At 39.1% G+C, this 17,802-nt stretch overlaps 1 protein-coding gene across 2 annotated transcripts in view; it reads left to right on the plus strand.

The window, feature by feature from the left end:
• Xpot (exportin for tRNA) overlaps window positions 1-17,802 on the plus strand; it is a 45,702-nt gene continuing 27,900 nt past the window's right edge. The window contains exons 1-5 of one of the 2 annotated variants that reach the window (XM_046430694.2): window positions 1-370; window positions 3,541-3,674; window positions 14,449-14,531; window positions 16,995-17,051; window positions 17,684-17,753. In XM_046430694.2, the coding sequence (XP_046286650.1) occupies window positions 3,615-3,674; window positions 14,449-14,531; window positions 16,995-17,051; window positions 17,684-17,753 (270 nt within the window). In that variant the 5' untranslated portion in view covers window positions 1-370; window positions 3,541-3,614. Of the gene's footprint in view, window positions 371-1,951; window positions 2,541-3,540; window positions 3,675-14,448; window positions 14,532-16,994; window positions 17,052-17,683; window positions 17,754-17,802 lie in introns of those variants that run through there. The other variant, XM_046430695.2, reaches the window with a different exon arrangement.

A 17,802-nucleotide genomic window follows, 5' to 3' on the forward strand; every position in this document is an offset into this window, starting at 1 on the left:
GAGGCTGCTGGCCCTGGCCCGCGCGGCACCGGCTCTGGGAGCGCGCTTCGCGCTGACTCAGCGGCGACGGTGGCGGCGGCGTTAGCCGGCCCTCGCGCTCTTTCCCTTCCTGGGGCGCCGACCCCGCCCGCCTGCTTGCTAGCTTGCCTGCTCCGCGCCACGCAAGAGAAGGCGCCAGGAGCCGCGGAGCCGCGAGAGGCGCGCGGCCCCGGCCAGCACGGTCTCCGGCGTTAGCGCTGCGGCCGTGGCGGAGGACTACGGCGACAAGGACGAGGGCCGCTCGCCCCGCTGCCTGCGTGCGGCGTCGCTCCACTCCGCTGACCGGCCCTCGGGAGTGCAGGCGAGGAGACGAGATGGAGTGATAGGGAAGGTGACTCGAGGCTCTTGGGTGGCGGGACCTGGATCCGGCTTGGTTCGCGCGTGGTTGCGAGGAAGTTGATCAGGGTGGGCTGGTCCCGGGGAGCACTGACGCCGTGGAGGGGTGCGGGCCGGGGACCCTCCATGGCGGTGCGCCCCAAGGCTGGGCGGACAGGATGGGGGTGGGTACGAGTTGTGGCCGCTGTCGCGGAGTGCGTCCCGTGTCCTAAGTGCGTGGCCGCCAGTTACCTGGTGTTTCGTCACCCGAGTTGCCACGAGGCGTAGTTTTAAGGAGGGATCCGGGGAAAGGATGGGGGGCGAGGCCGGCCGAAGAGGACCAACACTACTGTGCCCCTCCGCAGACCCGTTTATAGAGTTACAGCGCGTCCCACCAGTTTCAGTTGCAGAGACCTTAAACTTGATTCCCCACCGCCCACCCCGCACAAAAAGGAAAAAAAAATCTGTTATTTCTGTGTAATAATTTGCCAGCACAGACACTTTATTTCTTCCCTTCCTTTCCTCACAATCCTGCAAGAGTAGAGAAGCATGATGATCCCTTGTAACCAGAAAAACGAGTACATTTTGGAGGCACTAATTAGTTGTTACTGGGGGAAGTTGCGTTTTATTAAAGCGACTTGTTGGTGTGATGTTAAAAGGCTGGAAAGATTAAGCCCTAGTTTTTGAAACAGTCTTGAGTAGATGTGGAGGAATTTTTCCAAACTATTTGATTCTCGACATAATGACTCTCTGGGAAAAGTTAGGGCATAATATTCTTAAGTGTGTTGCTTGCCTTGCAAGTCCCCAGCCTTTGCAGGATGTGTAATTGAAATATTTGCCATATTGTAACAAATGTTTACACCTGCACGACTGTGTCATGCCAGTCTTTTTTCTAGGAAGGTCGTCATTACCTTTTTGCTCGGGGTGTAGCTCTTCAGTTGTTCGCACACACTTAAGTATTTTATCCTATTCCCTTACATATTGGTTATCCAAGTGCCTTCTCTTGGGTGTATTCTTTTTACTGACAACTGTAACAAGTTTGTTTCCTTAGGTTGTTTATTGACCATGTTTTTCTTTAGGATCACTTCCTTTTTCCCTTTTGATGGTATCAGTGTGAGGTGAACAAGCTTAAGCAGTTTGCTCTAAAGTCGTGGCAAATTACATGAAGTTCCTTGTAGTATTTCTGTCTGGAGTTCATAGAAACTCATTTTCATAGAAAATGTCTTTTCTCTCCATAGAGGCCTTTTTCAGGGGAATGGTAATCAGTTCTTCTTGACATTTTTGGCTTGGGGGCGAGGAGTGCACATCTTTTTTTTTTGTTTTCCCATCTTCAAGATGCTGATGTCCTAGTTTAAGAGTGCTTCAAGTGATTCCTATTCCCTGTGGGTCTACCTCTGAATTAATAACCTATTGAGGGCCCACTATGTGCCAGACATACTTTGTGTCATTGAAGTTGTTGCAATTTTGAAGCAGATGCCTTTTGCCGTTCATAGAAAGAGCTCTTAGGTTTTGTTATTCCTGAGGCTTTTTTTTTTTTTTTTTTTTTAATGTCAGGATTGGGTTATGAACCCAGATCTTTTTAAATCCAAAACCTGTGTTCCACATCCTAGAAACACAGTGGTAAATATTCCAGCCTTTGCTCTTTAAGGTAAATGAGAGAAAACTAGTAAGCTGACAGTGACAACACAGCAATGCTTAGGAGGGGCATCTAATCCAATTTGAAGGGTTGGACAAAAGGAATCAAAGAAGTATTCTTGAAAGAGATGACCTCTAAGTTGAATTTGAAGGACAAACTAGCTAACTAAGTAACTGAAAAGGGCAGTGTGTGCAAAGATGCAGGGCAGAATATCACTGGAAAACTGCCATGTAATGTAGGGTCATGAGTCTTGCTGGGTTGGGGTTTAGAATGGTGAGGAGTCATTCAAAAATGTTTGGATTTTAATTCTGAAGACAATGGAAGTTTACATTGCTCTTCTCTAGTCTGCAGGTATGCTATGAACTGGAAGAGAAGGATTGAGCTTCCTTCTCCAAGATTCTCAGCCCATAGCCTATAACTTGGCTTTGATCCTGGCTACATCATTCCTAAAAGACAGTATCTCCTTCCCCTCCAATTAGTCACTTAGCCTCTTTAGGTTCTCTTTGGTGATGATAATTTGGAAAACAAAAAAACCCTACAGCTTTCTAAGGTAAAGCCTGTTTTCCCTGTCTTATAGTTCTTGACAAATGATGTTATTTTCACATCATTTAGAGTTTGCTCAAATAAATATACAGTCCATTAAGAACTAAGCTGCCCTGGGTAGCTTACTGTGTTCTGATTTGAGAATGTTAGAACCTGGAGTATGAAGAAATAGATTACTTTCTAGAGGGTTTTTAAATTTTTTTATTTTCGGTGGTGGTGGTAGTGGTAGTTTTGTGGTACTAGAGATTGAACCCAGGGCCTCACATATACTAGGCAAGTGTCCCAGCAAAAAGAAAAGACCCCAAATAAGAGTAGTCAGTTCAGTTTGTGAATTTTTGTATGTACTATTACAAATTTTCTCTGAAATACATTTCTAGAATTGACTAGATTTCTGCTCTTGCAGAGGTAGAAGGTAGAACTGATCCATTGTTCAAAAGCTAAATAGCTGGCTTTTAACTCTTTTTCATTTCTCATTCAACTTCTCTTGCAGTACTTTGTAAACATACCAGTAAGAATATTGAACTTTGAGATCAGACATTCTATTTTTTTTTAAAGGTTTATAGTATTGGTGACTTGAAGTAGGGAAATTATTATAATTACTATAACAAAATAATCTGGATCTGCCATTTTTTAACCTAATACAGTTGACAGTTTCATTTTTAAGTACTGGAGATAATAAGTAGCAACACTGCACACATTAGATGGCTTCAGCTGTTTAAAGAAAATAATTACTTTCTGTGCTTTATTAAAGATTTTGAAGAATAAGATAACTTCAGAAGTTTAATAGTACACTTAGGTTTTTAGAAATTACACATTAGCAGAGTATTTAACAGGGTCAATTCTTCTAAGACTTGGGCTCCTTTAATTGTAATCTGGTAAATTTCAAAAGATTGTTAAAACTTGTGAGCATCTTTGTATATTTTTATCATTTATTGTAACATTCAGGGTAAGCATCTATTTTTGTTTATCAAATATTGTTTTCTTGCACCTTTGTTTTTTATGTGCAGATGTTTGTGGATTCTTCTGCGGGATCAGAGGGCACGCCTATTATAATCAGAAAACTACAAGTATAACAGCAGGGATGGATGAACAGGCTCTTTTAGGGCTAAATCCAAATGCTGATTCAGACTTTAGACAAAGGGTAAGTTAGTCTTTTATTGTTTTTTAAAGCATGTTACTACAAATATGCATTTATCAATGTGAATAAAAAATATATCTGATGATAAAGTTCTATTTGTTTATTTTTAGTTGTTGATAGACCTTTATTTTATTTATTTATATGTGGTGCTGAGAACCAAACCCAGTGCCTCACATGCCAGTCAAGTGCACTACCACTGAGCCCCAGCCCCAGCCCTTGATGATACAGGTCTAATTTGTGTGGAAATGAAGAGATGCAAACAAATCTGATGCAAGTGTGTTCTTAATGTAGAAAGTGCTATTATTTTAAGTTTAGTTGATTAAACCAAAGTATTAAAATCTTATGTAATTCAGAGTAGGACTTTATGCAACATTAGTCATTATTTTTAATTATTTAGAAGTTGTAATGCAGAGAGAAGATTGTTCAATGGATTTTAGTAGTAAACATGCATATTCTATAAACATCCCATTGCTTGGCTTGGTCTTTCAAAGTTGTTTAATACTGTATTACTGATATTTACTATGCTTATTATTTGGTCCAGGCAGACATGTAAATAAGCAGTTAGGATATGCCGTGTTTTAAGTCATATAAAATGATTACTACATGGTAAGGAATCCATTAAGAATGCTATGATTTTTGGATAAGCGTAGACAATTAGACATAATGAAACCTACAACTGTAATCACTATAGCTGAATAATAAGACATCTAAAGAACAAGCCTGTAATTTTTTAAAGATGTGGGCTTTCTGAAGTATAGCATAAGAGGAAAAAGAGGCATTTTTCTCTTTTTTTCCTACTTCTCATAGCAAAGAGTATTTTTTATAAATGACCTAACCAAGGTTAGTAATCTCACTAGATATTATAGCCATTTTTGTTTTTTTAAGTACAAACTTTTTTTTTTTTTTTAAAGACACAATACCTTTATTTTTATATGGTGCTGAGAACCAGACCATGCCTCACATATGCTAGGCAAGCAGTGTATTACTGAACTACAACCCCAGCAGAAGTACAAACATTTTTAAATAACAAAAAAGATTAAAGTAGTTTTTAACATAAGTGCATGCTTCTACTGTTCAATAAGTAGCTCTCCAGATACAGAAAAATAAATAAAAAGGAATTGAGATTTAAATGCCTGGCCCATTTTAAGATATCTGACAAACTAATTAGGACATTAATAGATTATATACATTTATTCTATGTATAAACAAAGATTTCTTTTTTAAATTAAGTTCCAGTATTCAACAGATTTTAAAAATTTTGCCATTATTTTTTAGAAAAGTAAAATCAATATATTATTAGTGGTTTTAATACAGGAGTTGTGCTTTTTTTTCATCAATAAAAGTGGTTTTTTCTATCATAGGATATTTTAAACGTCCAGGTCCAGGCTTAATTTGATGGCCCATTAAACCAACCCAAGTAACAGAAATAATTAGGATGAAGAAGAAAGAATCAAGGAATAGTGAATTCTCATAATCCTGGGTTACAGTTCAGGAATAGTGGGAATTGATCGCTTTTGGTGGTTAGATAAATGACCGTCTGCTAACCCCAGTTACTCACTTGTTCAATTGTACTTCTCTGTTTTCTGTATGGGCAGTAAAAATAGCTGAACTGACTCTGTTGGCACTTAAATGCAGGAAAAAGGTATGGGATAGAAGTAGGTGATGAAGGCTAGGTCGTCTTCATCATTAAAAAAAAAATGTTGGTAGGGGCTAGGGTTTTAGCTCAGCGGTAGAGCACATGCAAAACCCTGGATTTGATCCTCAGCACCACATAAAAATAAATAAATAAAATAAAGATATTGTGTCCAACTACACCTAAAAAATAAATATATTTTTTAAATGCTAATCATACATGGATTCACAGCACAAAGATTGAAAGTGTTCAGGTTATTTCCCTCACCTCTTTTTTGAAAATACACTGCCCACCTTTAGCTTAAAGCCTGCTATTATTTTTTTTTTTTTTTTTTTTTAATTTTTTATTGTGGGTTGTTCAAAACATTACAAATTTCTTGACATATCATATTCCACACTTTGATTCTAGTGGGTTATGAACTCCCACCTTCACCCCATACAGAGATTGCGGATTCACATCAGTTACACATCCATTGATTTACAAATTGCCATACTAGTGTCTGTTGTGCTCCGCTGCCTTTCCCATCATCCACCCTCCCCCCTCCCCACCTCTCCCCTCCCCTCCCCTCCTCTCTCTCTACCCCCTCCACTGTATAACCCTGAGGGTCTCCTTCCATTACCGTGCAATTTACCTTCTCTCTCCCTTTCCCTCCCACCTCTCATCCCTGTTAAATGTTAATCTTCTTCTCCTGTTCTTCGTCCCTACTCTGTTCTTAGTTACTTTCCTTATATCAAAGAAGACATTTGGCATTTGTTTTTTAGGGATTGGCTAGCTTCACTTAGCATAATCTGCTCTAATGCCATCCATTTCCCTGTAAATTCTATGATTTTGTCATTTTTTAATGCAGAGTAATACTCCATTGTGTATAAATGCCACATTTTTTTTATCCATTCGTCTATTGAAGGGCATCTAGGTTGGTTCCACAGTCTTGCTATTGTGAACTGTGCTGCTATGAACATCGATGTAGCAGTGTCCCTGTAGCATGCTCTTTTTAGGTCTTTAGGGAATAGACCAACAAGGGGAATAGCTGGGTCAAATGGTGGCTCCATTCCCAGCTTTCCAAGAAATCTCCATACTGCTTTCCAAATTGGCTGCACCAATCTGCAGTCCCACCAGCAATGTACAAGTGTACCCTTTTCCCCACATCCTCGCCAGCACTTGTTGTTGTTTGACTTCCTAATGGCTGCCAATCTTACTGGAGTGAGATGGTATCTTAGGGTGGTTTTGATTTGCATTTCTCTGACAGCTAGAGATGTTGAGCATTTTTTCATGTACTTGTTGATTGACTGTATGTCCTCCTCTGTGAAGTGTCTGTTCAGGTCCTTGGCCCATTTGTTGATTGGGTTGTTTGTTCTCTTATTGTCTAATTTTTTGAGTTCTTTGTATACTCTGGATATTAGGGCTCTATCTGAAGTGTGAGGAGTAAAGATTTGTTCCCAGGATGTAGGCTCCCTATTTACCTCTCTTATTGTTTCTTTTGCTGAGAAAAAACTTCTTAGTTTGAGTAAGTCCCATTTGTTGATTCTAGTTATTAACTTTTGTGCTATGGGTGTCCTATTGAGGAATTTGGAGCCCGACCCCACCGACTGTAGATCGTAGCCAACTTTTTCTTCTATCAGACGGCGCGTCTCTGATTTGATATCAAGTTCCTTGATCCATTTTGAATTCACTTTTGTGCATGGCGAGAGAAAGGGATTCAGTTTCATTTTGTTGCATAAGGATTTCCAGTTTTCCCAGCACCATTTGTTGAAGATGCTATCCTTCCTCCATTGCATGCTTTTAGCCCCTTTATCAAATATAAGATAGTTGTAGTTTTGTGGATTGGTTTCTGTGTCCTCTATTCTGTACCATTGGTCCACACGCCTGTTTTGGTACCAGTACCATGCTGTTTTTGTTACTATTGCTCTGTAGTATAGTTTGAAGTCTGGTATCGCTATACCGCCTGATTCACACTTCTTGCTTAGCATTGTTTTTGCTATTCTGGGTCTTTTATTTTTCCATATGAATTTCATGATTGCTTTCTCTATTTCTACAAGAAATGCCATTGGGATTTTGATTGGCATTGCATTAAACCTATAGAGAACTTTTGGTAATATCGCCATTTTGATGATGTTAGTTCTGCCTATCCATGAACAGGGTATATTTTTCCATCTTCTAAGATCTTCTTCTATTTCTCTCTTTAGGGTTCTGTAGTTTTCATTGTATAAGTCTTTCACCTCTTTTGTTAGGTTGATTCCCAAGTATTTTATTTTTTTTGAAGATATTTTGAATGGAGTGGTTGTCCTCATTTCCATTTCAGAGGATTTGTCGCTGATATACAGGAATGCCTTTGATTTATGCGTGTTGATTTTAAATCCTGCCACTTTGCTGAATTCATTTATTAGCTCTAATAGTTTCTTTGTAGAGCCTTTTGGGTCTGCTAGATATAGAATCATATCATCTGCAAATAGTGATAATTTAATTTCTTCTTTTCCTATTTTTATGCCTTTAATTTCTTTCGTCTGTCTAATTGCTCTGGCCAGTGTTTCGAGAACTATGTTGAAGAGAAGTGGAGAGAGAGGGCATCCCTGTCTTGTTCCAGATTTTAGAGGGAATGCCTTCAGTTTTTCTCCATTCAGAATAATGCTAGCCTGAGGCTTAGCATAGATTGCTTTTACAATATTGAGGTATGTTCCTGTTATCCCTAGTTTTTCTAGAGTTTTGAACATAAAGGGATGCTGTACTTTGTCAAATGCTTTTTCCGCATCTATCGAGATGATCATATGGTTCTTATTTTTAAGTCTATTGATGTGGTGAATAACATTTATTGATTTCCGTATATTGAACCAGCCTTGCATCCCAGGGATGAATCCTACTTGATCATGGTGTACAATTTTTTTTATATGTTTTTGTATCCGATTCGCCAGAATTTTATTGAGGATTTTTGCATCTAGGTTCATTAGAGATATTGGTCTGTAGTTTTCTTTCTTTGAAGTGTCTTTGTCTGGTTTAGGTATCAGGGTGATGTTGGCCTCATAGAATGAATTTGGAAGTTCTCCCTCCTTTTCTATTTCCTGAAGTAGCTTGAAAAGTATTGGTATTAGTTCTTCTTTAAAGGTTTTGTAAAATTCTGCTGTATACCCATCGGGACCTGGGCTTTTCTTAGTTGGTAGTCTTTTGATGGTTTCTTCTATCTCCTCAATTGATATTGGTCTGTTTAGGTTTTCTATATCCTCCTGGCTCAATCTGGGCAGATCATATGACTTAAGAAATTTATCTATGCCTTCACTATCTTCTAATTTATTGGAGTATAAGGATTCAAAATAGTTTTTGATTATCTTCTGTATTTCTGAAGTGTCTGTTGTGATATTGCCTTTTTCATCCTGTATGCTAGTAATTTGAGTTCTCTCTCTTCTTCTCTTCACTAGCATCGCTAAGGGTCTGTCGATTTTGTTTATTTTTTCAAAGAACCAACTTTTAGTTTTGTCAATTTTTTCAATTGTTTCTTTTGTTTCGATTTCATTAATTTCAGCTCTGATTTTAATTATTTCTTGCCTTCTACTTCTTTTGCTGTTGTTTTGCTCTTCTTTTTCAAGGATTTTGAGATGAAGTATGAGATCATTTATTTGTTGGTTTTTTCTTTTTTTAAGGAATGAACTCCAAGCAATGAATTTTCCTCTTAGAACTGCTTTCAATGTGTCCCATAGATTCCGATATGTTGTGTCTGTGTTTTCATTTATCTCTAAGAATTTTTTAATTTCCTCCTTGATGTCTTCTATAACCCATTGATCATTCAGTAACCTATTGTTCATTCTCCAATTGATGTATGCTTTTTCCTTCCTTCTTTTATCGTTGATTTTCAGTTTCATTCCATTATGATCAGATAAGATGCATGGTAATATCTCTACTCCTTTATATTGTCTAAGAGTTGCCCTGTGACATAATATATGATCTATTTTTGAGAAGGATCCATGTGCTGCTGAGAAAAAAGTGTAACTGCTTGATGTTGGGTGGTATACTCTATATATGTCAATTAGGTCTAGGTTATTAATAGTGTTATTGAGTTCTATAGTTTCCTTATTCAACTTTTGTTTGGAAGATCTGTCCAGTGGCGAGAGAGGTGTGTTGAAGTCTCCCATGATTATGGTGTGGTGGTCTATTAGACTCTTGAACTTGAGAAGAGTTTGTTTGACGAACATAGCTGCACCATTGTTTGGGGCATAAATATTTATGATTGTTATGTCTTGTTGGTGTATGGTTCCCTTAAGCAGTATGTAGTGTCCCTCTTTATCTCTTTTGATTAACTTTGGCTTGAAATCTATTTTATTTGATATGAGTATGGACACGCCTGCTTGTTTCCGAAGTCCATATGAGTGATATGATTTTTCCCAACCTTTCACCTTCAGCCTATGTATGTCTTTTCCTATCAAATGCGTCTCCTGTAGGCAGCATATTGTTGGGTCTTGTTTTGTGATCCATTCTACTAGCCTGTGTCTCTTAATTGGTGAGTTTAAGCCATTAACATTTAGGGTTATTATTGAGATATGGGTTGTTCTTCCAGCCATATTTGTTTATTTCTGTTACTAAACATTGTTTGTTTTCCTCTTTGATTGTTTCCCCCCCCCCTTTACTGTCCTACCTCCCACTGTTGGTTTTCATTGTTATTTTCCATTTCCTCTTCCTGTAATACTTTGGCTAGGATGTTTTGAAGAGATGGTTTTCTAGCTGCGAATTCTTTAAACTTTTGTTTATCGTGGAAGGTTTTAATTTCATTCTCCATCCTGAAGCTTAATTTCGCTGGATACACCATTCTTGGTTGGAACCCATTATCTTTCAGTGTTTGAAATATGTTATTCCAGGATCTTCTAGCTTTCAGAGTCTGTGTTGAAAGATCAGCTGTTATCCTGATTGGCTTGCCCCTAAATGTAATCTGCTTCCTTTCTCTTGTAGCTTTTAAAATTCTCTCCTTATTCTGTATGTTGGGCATCTTCATTATAATGTGTCTAGGTGTGGATCTCTTATGATTTTGCACATTCGGCGTCCTGTAGGCTTCTAGGATTTGGGATTCTGTCTCATTCTTCAAGTCTGGGAAGTTTTCTTGTATTATTTCATGGAATAGACTGCTCATTCCTTTGGTTTGGAGCTCTGTACCTTCCTGTATCCCAATGACTCTTAAGTTTGGTCTCTTAATGTTATCCCATATTTCTTGGATGTTCTGCTCATGGTTTCTTAACAGTCTTGCTGAGCTGTCTATGTTCTTTTCCAGTTGAAATACTTTGTCTTCATTGTCTGATGTTCTATCTTCTAAGTGTTCTACTCTGTTGGTAGTATTCTCCATTGAGTTTTTAAGTTGGTTTATTGCTTCCTGCATTTCTAGGATTTCTGATTGCTTGTTTTTTATAACCTCTATCTCCCTGTATAGTTGATCCTTTGCTTCCTGGATTTGTTTGCGTAATTCGTTGTCGAAGTGATCTTTCATTGTCTGATTTTGCTGTTTAATGTCTTCCTTGATACTCCAGATCATCTGAAGCATGTATATCCTGAATTCTTTATCTGACATTCCATCTGCTGCAGCTGTTACCTCTTCTAAAGTTGCGTTGACCTGCATTGCTTGTGGTCCTTTCTTTCCTTGTCTTTTCATACTGCTTGCGTATCTTTCCTGCAGGTGCGGGCGGCGGCTCTGCTCTCTCCTTATTCCAATTGGGGTGTCGTGGCTACCACGCCGGCAGGTCACTGGGCCTGTTCTGGGAGCTGGTGGCGGCTCTGTTCTGCCCCTACTCCAATTGGGGTGACGTGTCTGTCGTACCAGCAGGCCACTGGGCCTGTCCTGCTGGTCGGTCGCCGATCTGCCCACCTTTCGGGCACGAGTGGAGGCTCTGCTTTGCCCCTACTCCAATTGGGGTGTCGTGACTACCCCGCCTGCAGGATGCTGGGTCTGTTCCTGGCAAGGGAGGCGACTCTGCTCTGTCACTACTCCAATTAGGGTGGTGTTTGTACCCCGCCGGCAGGCTCCTGGGCCTGATCCGCCGGTCTGTTGTAGGTCTGCCTACCTTGAAGGCGCGGGCGGGGGATCTGCCCTGCCCCTCCTACCATGCCTGCGGACCCCTGGGCCTGATCAGCAGGTTGATCACTGGTCTGCTCACCCTGCGGGCACGGGTGGCGGTTCCGCTCCACCCCCACTCCAATTGGGGTCACGTGACCACCACACCGGCAGGGCCTGATCCGGGCGTGGGATAAGGATCTGCTCTGCCCCTACTCGAGTTGGGGTGACGTGTGTACCACACTGGCAGGCCACTGGGCCTGACCCGCCAGGCTGTCACAGGTCTGTTTACCTTGCAAGCGCGAAGGGCCGCTCTGCCCTGCCCCTCCTACCACGCCCATGTACTACTGGGTCGTGGGTCTGCCCACCTGGCGGGTGTGGGTGGCGGCTCCGCTCCGCCCCCTCTCCAATTGGGGTCACGCGGTCACCACGCTGGCGAGCCGCTGGGCCTGCTCCGGGGGCTGGCGGCGGCCCGGCTCCTTCCCTCCGGCTCGAGGACAAATTGAGGAGACTCGGGTGACTGAGCCTCACCCCCCTTACCAGAAGACCAACTGCTTATGTCACCGCTGGTATTGATGAAGATCTCTCCTCCACCACTTTCTGCTGACATCAGATCTCTGCCATGTTGGTATCCTATGCGAATGGCAGCATTTCGTTCCCCTTGCCAGGCAACCCAAGCAATGGGTGAGTCCTGACCTGCCCTCAGCAGGACCCGGACCGAGACACAGTTTCCGCGGGCTCCTAGCCCCGGTCCAGGGAAGTTCCGGGAGCCGGAACTCGGCCGCTCCGTGCTCGGTGTAAGCTCCTATCCCTGCTATTATTTAAAGAAAATTATGTTAGCAATAATTCTAGCAGGTAAGCCATTACCTACTTTGGTCGGGGGAGTGAATTATTAGGTGGCAATGCAACATATGTAATTGACTTCCACCTTATCCCCTGTCCTGGACCTTTGGTATTCATAAAGAAAACTGTAGTTTTCACAGACTACTGTTAGAAAACAACTGAGTTTAAGAGTCTTTCATAGCTGCCTGGACTCTTAAATTGTTAATTTCTGAAGATAGCCATTACTCTGGGTTATTTTCCAGCATCCACAATCAATTCTCTATGGATACCAATTGGGTGTCTTATAATTCAGTTCAGTTCTGACACTACCAGGAATTAGGTTCAGACCCCACAAGTCACAGGCTCAAGTCTCGCTCTGTTGACTGACTATAAGTTGAGGGCTCACATGACTCCTTCCTCAGGTTTGATTATTTTCTAGAATGACTCACAGAACTCAGGAAAGCATTTACTTACTGTTGTCAGTTTATTACACAGAATACAACTAGGAATAGCCAAAAAGAAGAGATGCCTAGGGCAAGGTATGAAGGAAGGGACACCAGGCTTTCCTGCCCTCTCCGAGCTAACATTCCTCCCTTCACTTCAGTGTGTGCATTCTGGAAGATAAATAATAAATAAATAACAAAAAATATAGAGAGCTTAGAGTATAAATAATACAAAAAGGTGTATAGAGCTTAGTCTCCAGTTTCCACCTCTGCTTCTCAGAGATAGGTGTTTGAGACTGAAAGTACCAACATTTTCATCACTTAGCCATTCTGAGGCTATTTCAGAGGCTCCACCCTAAGTCCCCTCTAGCATAAGTTCTGTTGTGTTCCTGAGGAGCTCATTATAAATAACAATAGACAATTCTACAATGCCAAGGTTTTTAAGAGCTCCTGCTATGAAGAAGGGGAGGGAGCAAACCCAAATATATTTCTTCTAATACCACATTTATATTTAAAGTAGCTTTGATCTTCAGCTCATCTTCATTAATGGAAACAACCACTAATGTTGTGTATGAAAATCCACTCAATCCACTCCTTCCTTCATACATTCATAAAAGTAGAGGAAACTGTCACCTAAATATAAATATAGTGGCTTTTACTTCTAACCCAAAGAAAAAATAATTTTACATTTTGATTCAGTTTACATGTATACTTGTACACAAATATGAATAAAGTTATATAAAATAATACTTATTCTTGCCATGTAATGCACTCTGGTATATTCTCATATTTAGTTTTTTTAATCATTGATGAAAACTGCTAAATTAACTTCATCACTAATGGTATAAAACTTTTTTTTTTAATTCTGACAAATTGAAATTATGTTCTAATGCTTAATGTTCCTCTACCTCATTACTTCATATCAAAGTTGCATCAGTTCATAATTAGTTTAAGTCATTTAGCCGTATTTCTAATTTATGTATAATTTTCTTGGCTATTTGAGATACTCTTCGCAAGTTAAGGTTACATTATTGGTCCATTTTTATAGGTGAACCCTGAATCTATTGTAATATACTGATGGAAAAGCATGGCATACATAATTCCCACTTGCCTACTAGTAGCATATGGACTTAACTCTGCATCCATACAAGGATGCACTTGCTCTGGGCACAGTGGTGCACATCTGTAATCCCAGCAACTAGGAAGACTGAGTTTTCAAGACTGAATTTGAAAGGAGAATTTCAAGTTCAAAGCCAGCCTAAGCAACTTAGTGAGACCCTGTCTCAAAATTTAAAAAAAAAAAAAAAAAATTAGAGACGTGGCTCAGTGCACTTGCTCTTTTTGCTCTTTGTTAGTACATATTCTCTCTGATTACAAGGGCTGGATTCATGAACAGAGGAATGAGAAACAGCTTTGACTTTTTCAATTATTCAATAATTTCCAAAATTCATATCATGTAATTATTCTCCAATTTTAATATTTTTAAGGGAATTATATGATATAATTGAAGAATTGAAATACTGTCCTATGTAACAGTAGATCAAATAATATAGATAAAATATTATCTTTTATAAATCACTTCTTTAGTAGCAGATTTGCTGTGCCTTTTTATAATTGCATATATCTCAGTATTATGGCACTTGATGAAAACATTTGTACATTTTTTCTCTCAGTTCTTAATAGCCCAGTGAAGTCTGCAGTGCTATTGTGCTGTCTCCTAGACTCTAAGGAAATGGGTTTGAGTATGTTAAATTCACCGATTGGTTATCGATTTACTATTCCTAGAATATTTTGTTCAGTGTTAATGGGGCATTGAGATTGACTATTCTAAATGTGTTTCTTTGTTTTATAATTTTTCAGGCCCTGGCCTATTTTGAGCAGTTAAAGATATCCCCAGATGCCTGGCAGGTGTGTGCAGAGGCTCTAGCCCAGAGGACATATAGGTAATTAAAACAAAATTTATATGACATATGAAAGAATTTAAATTTCTGTGAACATAACAGGACTATTAGATTTATCTATTTTGGAAGGTTTTCATAAAAGCATTTTGTGACTTGCCTTTTAGAAAACCATTAATATACAGTCATTTAGTATAGAAATGAGAAATAATGAACCAAAAATTGGGCCATTTGAGAACTGACTTTTGAGTAAAACTGTCCTTTGCTATATGTATGTTTTGTACCTGATAGCAAGTCTTAGCTGAAATAGACTGCAGAAAAAACTTCCTTATCTCATGATTGGGAATTTTAATTGAGTTTTCTAAAAAGTTGGTAAAGAGGGTGATCGTAAATGGTGTATACCTGAGTTTTAGATTTTAACCTAAAGTATGTTAACTTGCATTCACTTCATCCTTGTGGATTGCACCCATAGTCCATCAATTTACTATTTCCAGCATGGGTCTCTGTAATAGACTGAGGCACAATGAGAGCAGATTCCTAGGAATTGTCTAACCCACTTCAAATACGTATAAGGTTTTCCCCCTGCAATGTGACTTTTTTGGGGGAAGGAGGAGTTCTGGGGATTGAACCCAGGGGCAGTTTACCACTGAGCTATACCCCAGTTCCTTTTTTTTTTTTTGAGATAAGTTGCCCAGGCTGGCCTTGAACTTGTGATCCTCCTGCCTCAGTCAATTCAGACTGCTGAGATTACAAGCACGTGCCACCATGTCTAGCTGTGATGTGACTTATTTGTAGTCCCTCTGAAGCAGTCAATTTAATTTTTACAGATATAGGAATTCTCATGGCTCTGGATGTGGCTCAATGGTAGAGTGCTTGCCTGGCATGCTTGAGGCCCTGGGTTCAATCCGCAGTACTACACACATGCTAAAAAAATAAAATATAAAAAGAAAGAAAAAGGAACTCTAATTATACTTATTTTATCAGCTTATATAATAGTTAAGTTACTTTCTTATAAAAGAAATAAAACTGGCATTGTGTGACTTGTGGGAAACACAACCAATAAACAAAGAGGTCACTGATGGAATGGAAGTGCATGGGGTTAGTGACAGCCTCCTGGCTGGAGTTGTTTAAGTGCTGTTCTGTCATTTTGTTTGATAGCTGAAACCCAATGTTTGAGTTTTGTGAAAACTGATTTTGAGAACATCTTAGTCTTAGAGTAATTAAGAGATGACTTTTAATTAAAGACTGCCCCCTAGTTTATTCCTTGAGTGGAAAAATGTGATCCTTACATAATTCAGTGAAAGTTGAAGTGTGATCTATAATAAAAACAAAGACCTAAGGTCTGAGAAGAGTACTAATTAAACCTAATTTTTAAAAAATTTTCTATGTCTTTTTGTGTATGAAATTATTTTGTTGGTCAATTCAGATAGTCTAAATTAAGATGGAATCTCCATTCTTATTTTGACCAGTTACTTTACATAGGAAAAGTTGTTCCATAACTAAGCCAGGCCTAAACCAAGCATCTTGAGTGAACAGATTGTTGGATGCTAAAAGGACTTTTGTCACAGTTTATGGCTGGCTCACTAAAACTCTATATCACTGCTACAGAGATCGTGGGAAGTGGATAATTGGCATGTGTTGATTTTTTGCTGCCATCTTATGATGGTAATATATTTGTAATGTGTTTGTTTGTGGGTCCCCCCCACCACCACCATTGCTGGGGATTGAACCCAGGGCCTCAGGCATGCCAGGCAAGCACTCTACCACTGAACCACATCCCCAGCCCCTATATTTATAATTTGGTTTGCTATATGAACTTTGAGGCTAGACTGATAGTCTTTGTGGCCCTACTGTAGATTTGTCTGTGACAGAATTGATTTGGGTTGATTTGGGGGGTGGCGGTGGTACTGGAAAGTAAACCCAGTAGCAATTTAGCTATATATCCCAAGCCCTTTTTTTTTTTTTTTTTTTTTTCCTTTGAAACAGGGTCTCATTAAGTTGCTGAGGCTGAGGCTGAGGCTGGCCTTGAACTTGTGGTCCTCCTGTCTCAGCTTTCTGAGCCACTGGGAGGGTTGTGTCACTACACCTGGCAAGGTTGAATTTTAAGTGGGAATTAGATGGTCTTTGATTTGACTCATTCTCTTGCTGTTGTACCGTTTTTGTAGACCTAACCTATTGTAAACAAAATTGTTCCAGAAATCTTAACATCTAGAATTAGAGGGAAGCCCTTCTGTTTATCAATCACTATATTTAAAGTACATCTTAAAAGTTTTTGGTTATTTTGATTACCAGATTTAATGGAAATATTGAATATTATATATAGTATTTAGAGTTCTACTAGCTTTTTACACAGATTTGAATGTTATAATAAGATCAGTAAATAGAAAATAAGTCACAAGGTCTAGTTTGAGAAACTTCAGCTATTATTCATGAATTTTGCTTTTGTTTTCCCCAATTCATATTCTCTTTATCTAATTTTCTTTTTTGCTTTTGTCTTTGCTTTTGCAGTGATGATCACATAAAGTTTTTCTGCTTTCAAGTATTAGAACATCAAGTTAAATACAAGTAGGTCTTTTACTCACTACTCTTATTCAGACTTGTGGGGTGAGGTCATTTTTATTTGGTTTTTCCTTCCGTGAGGAGATCATAATATAGGTTGTAAATTAACAATGTATAAGTTATATCCAGGTTATAAATGTTTTGATTTGTCCTCAAAATAAATTAGGTTTTGATTTATCCCAAAGCAAGTTAATTGATTATATATAGAAATAGACATTTCATAGAAAAATCTAGAATTCCAACTTCTCTGGAGAAACCAGATGAACCAACAGTAGACCTGTTTCCAAATAATAACTTGAGTAGAGTGGCAGCACCTGTATTCAAACTCCTGCTTTAATTAAGGAAAAATAAAGAATCATCAGTTGGTTTATTCAGTAGACCACAGACCTGAGAATATGGATATATTTGTTTGAAAAATTATATAGCTATAAAAGATGGATAATGATACCCTGTCTGCCATCTTCATCCCTCTTTTCTTTGAAGCAATGTTGTGAGACATTAACAGTTTATTCTAGGAAACTTTACATAATTGAGGGCTACCCAGACTTTCCCTTTCAAATATATGAGACTTACTTTTCAAAACCACAGACAGCCACACAAATGTAGCCACTATTCTTTCTCTTCTCTATTTTGAACAGATATTCAGAACTAACCACTGTTCAACAACAACTAATTAGGGAGACGCTCATATCTTGGCTTCAAGCTCAGGTAAAATTTTCTTTCAAAGCCTTAAATGATCAGATTTTCAACTTTTTAT

This window comes from Marmota monax, unplaced genomic scaffold (assembly GCF_021218885.2).
Source record: "Marmota monax isolate L192 unplaced genomic scaffold, Marmota_monax_Labrador192_F-V1.1 WCK01_AAM20220418_F8-fsc00056, whole genome shotgun sequence".
NCBI lineage: Eukaryota > Metazoa > Chordata > Mammalia > Rodentia > Sciuridae > Marmota > Marmota monax.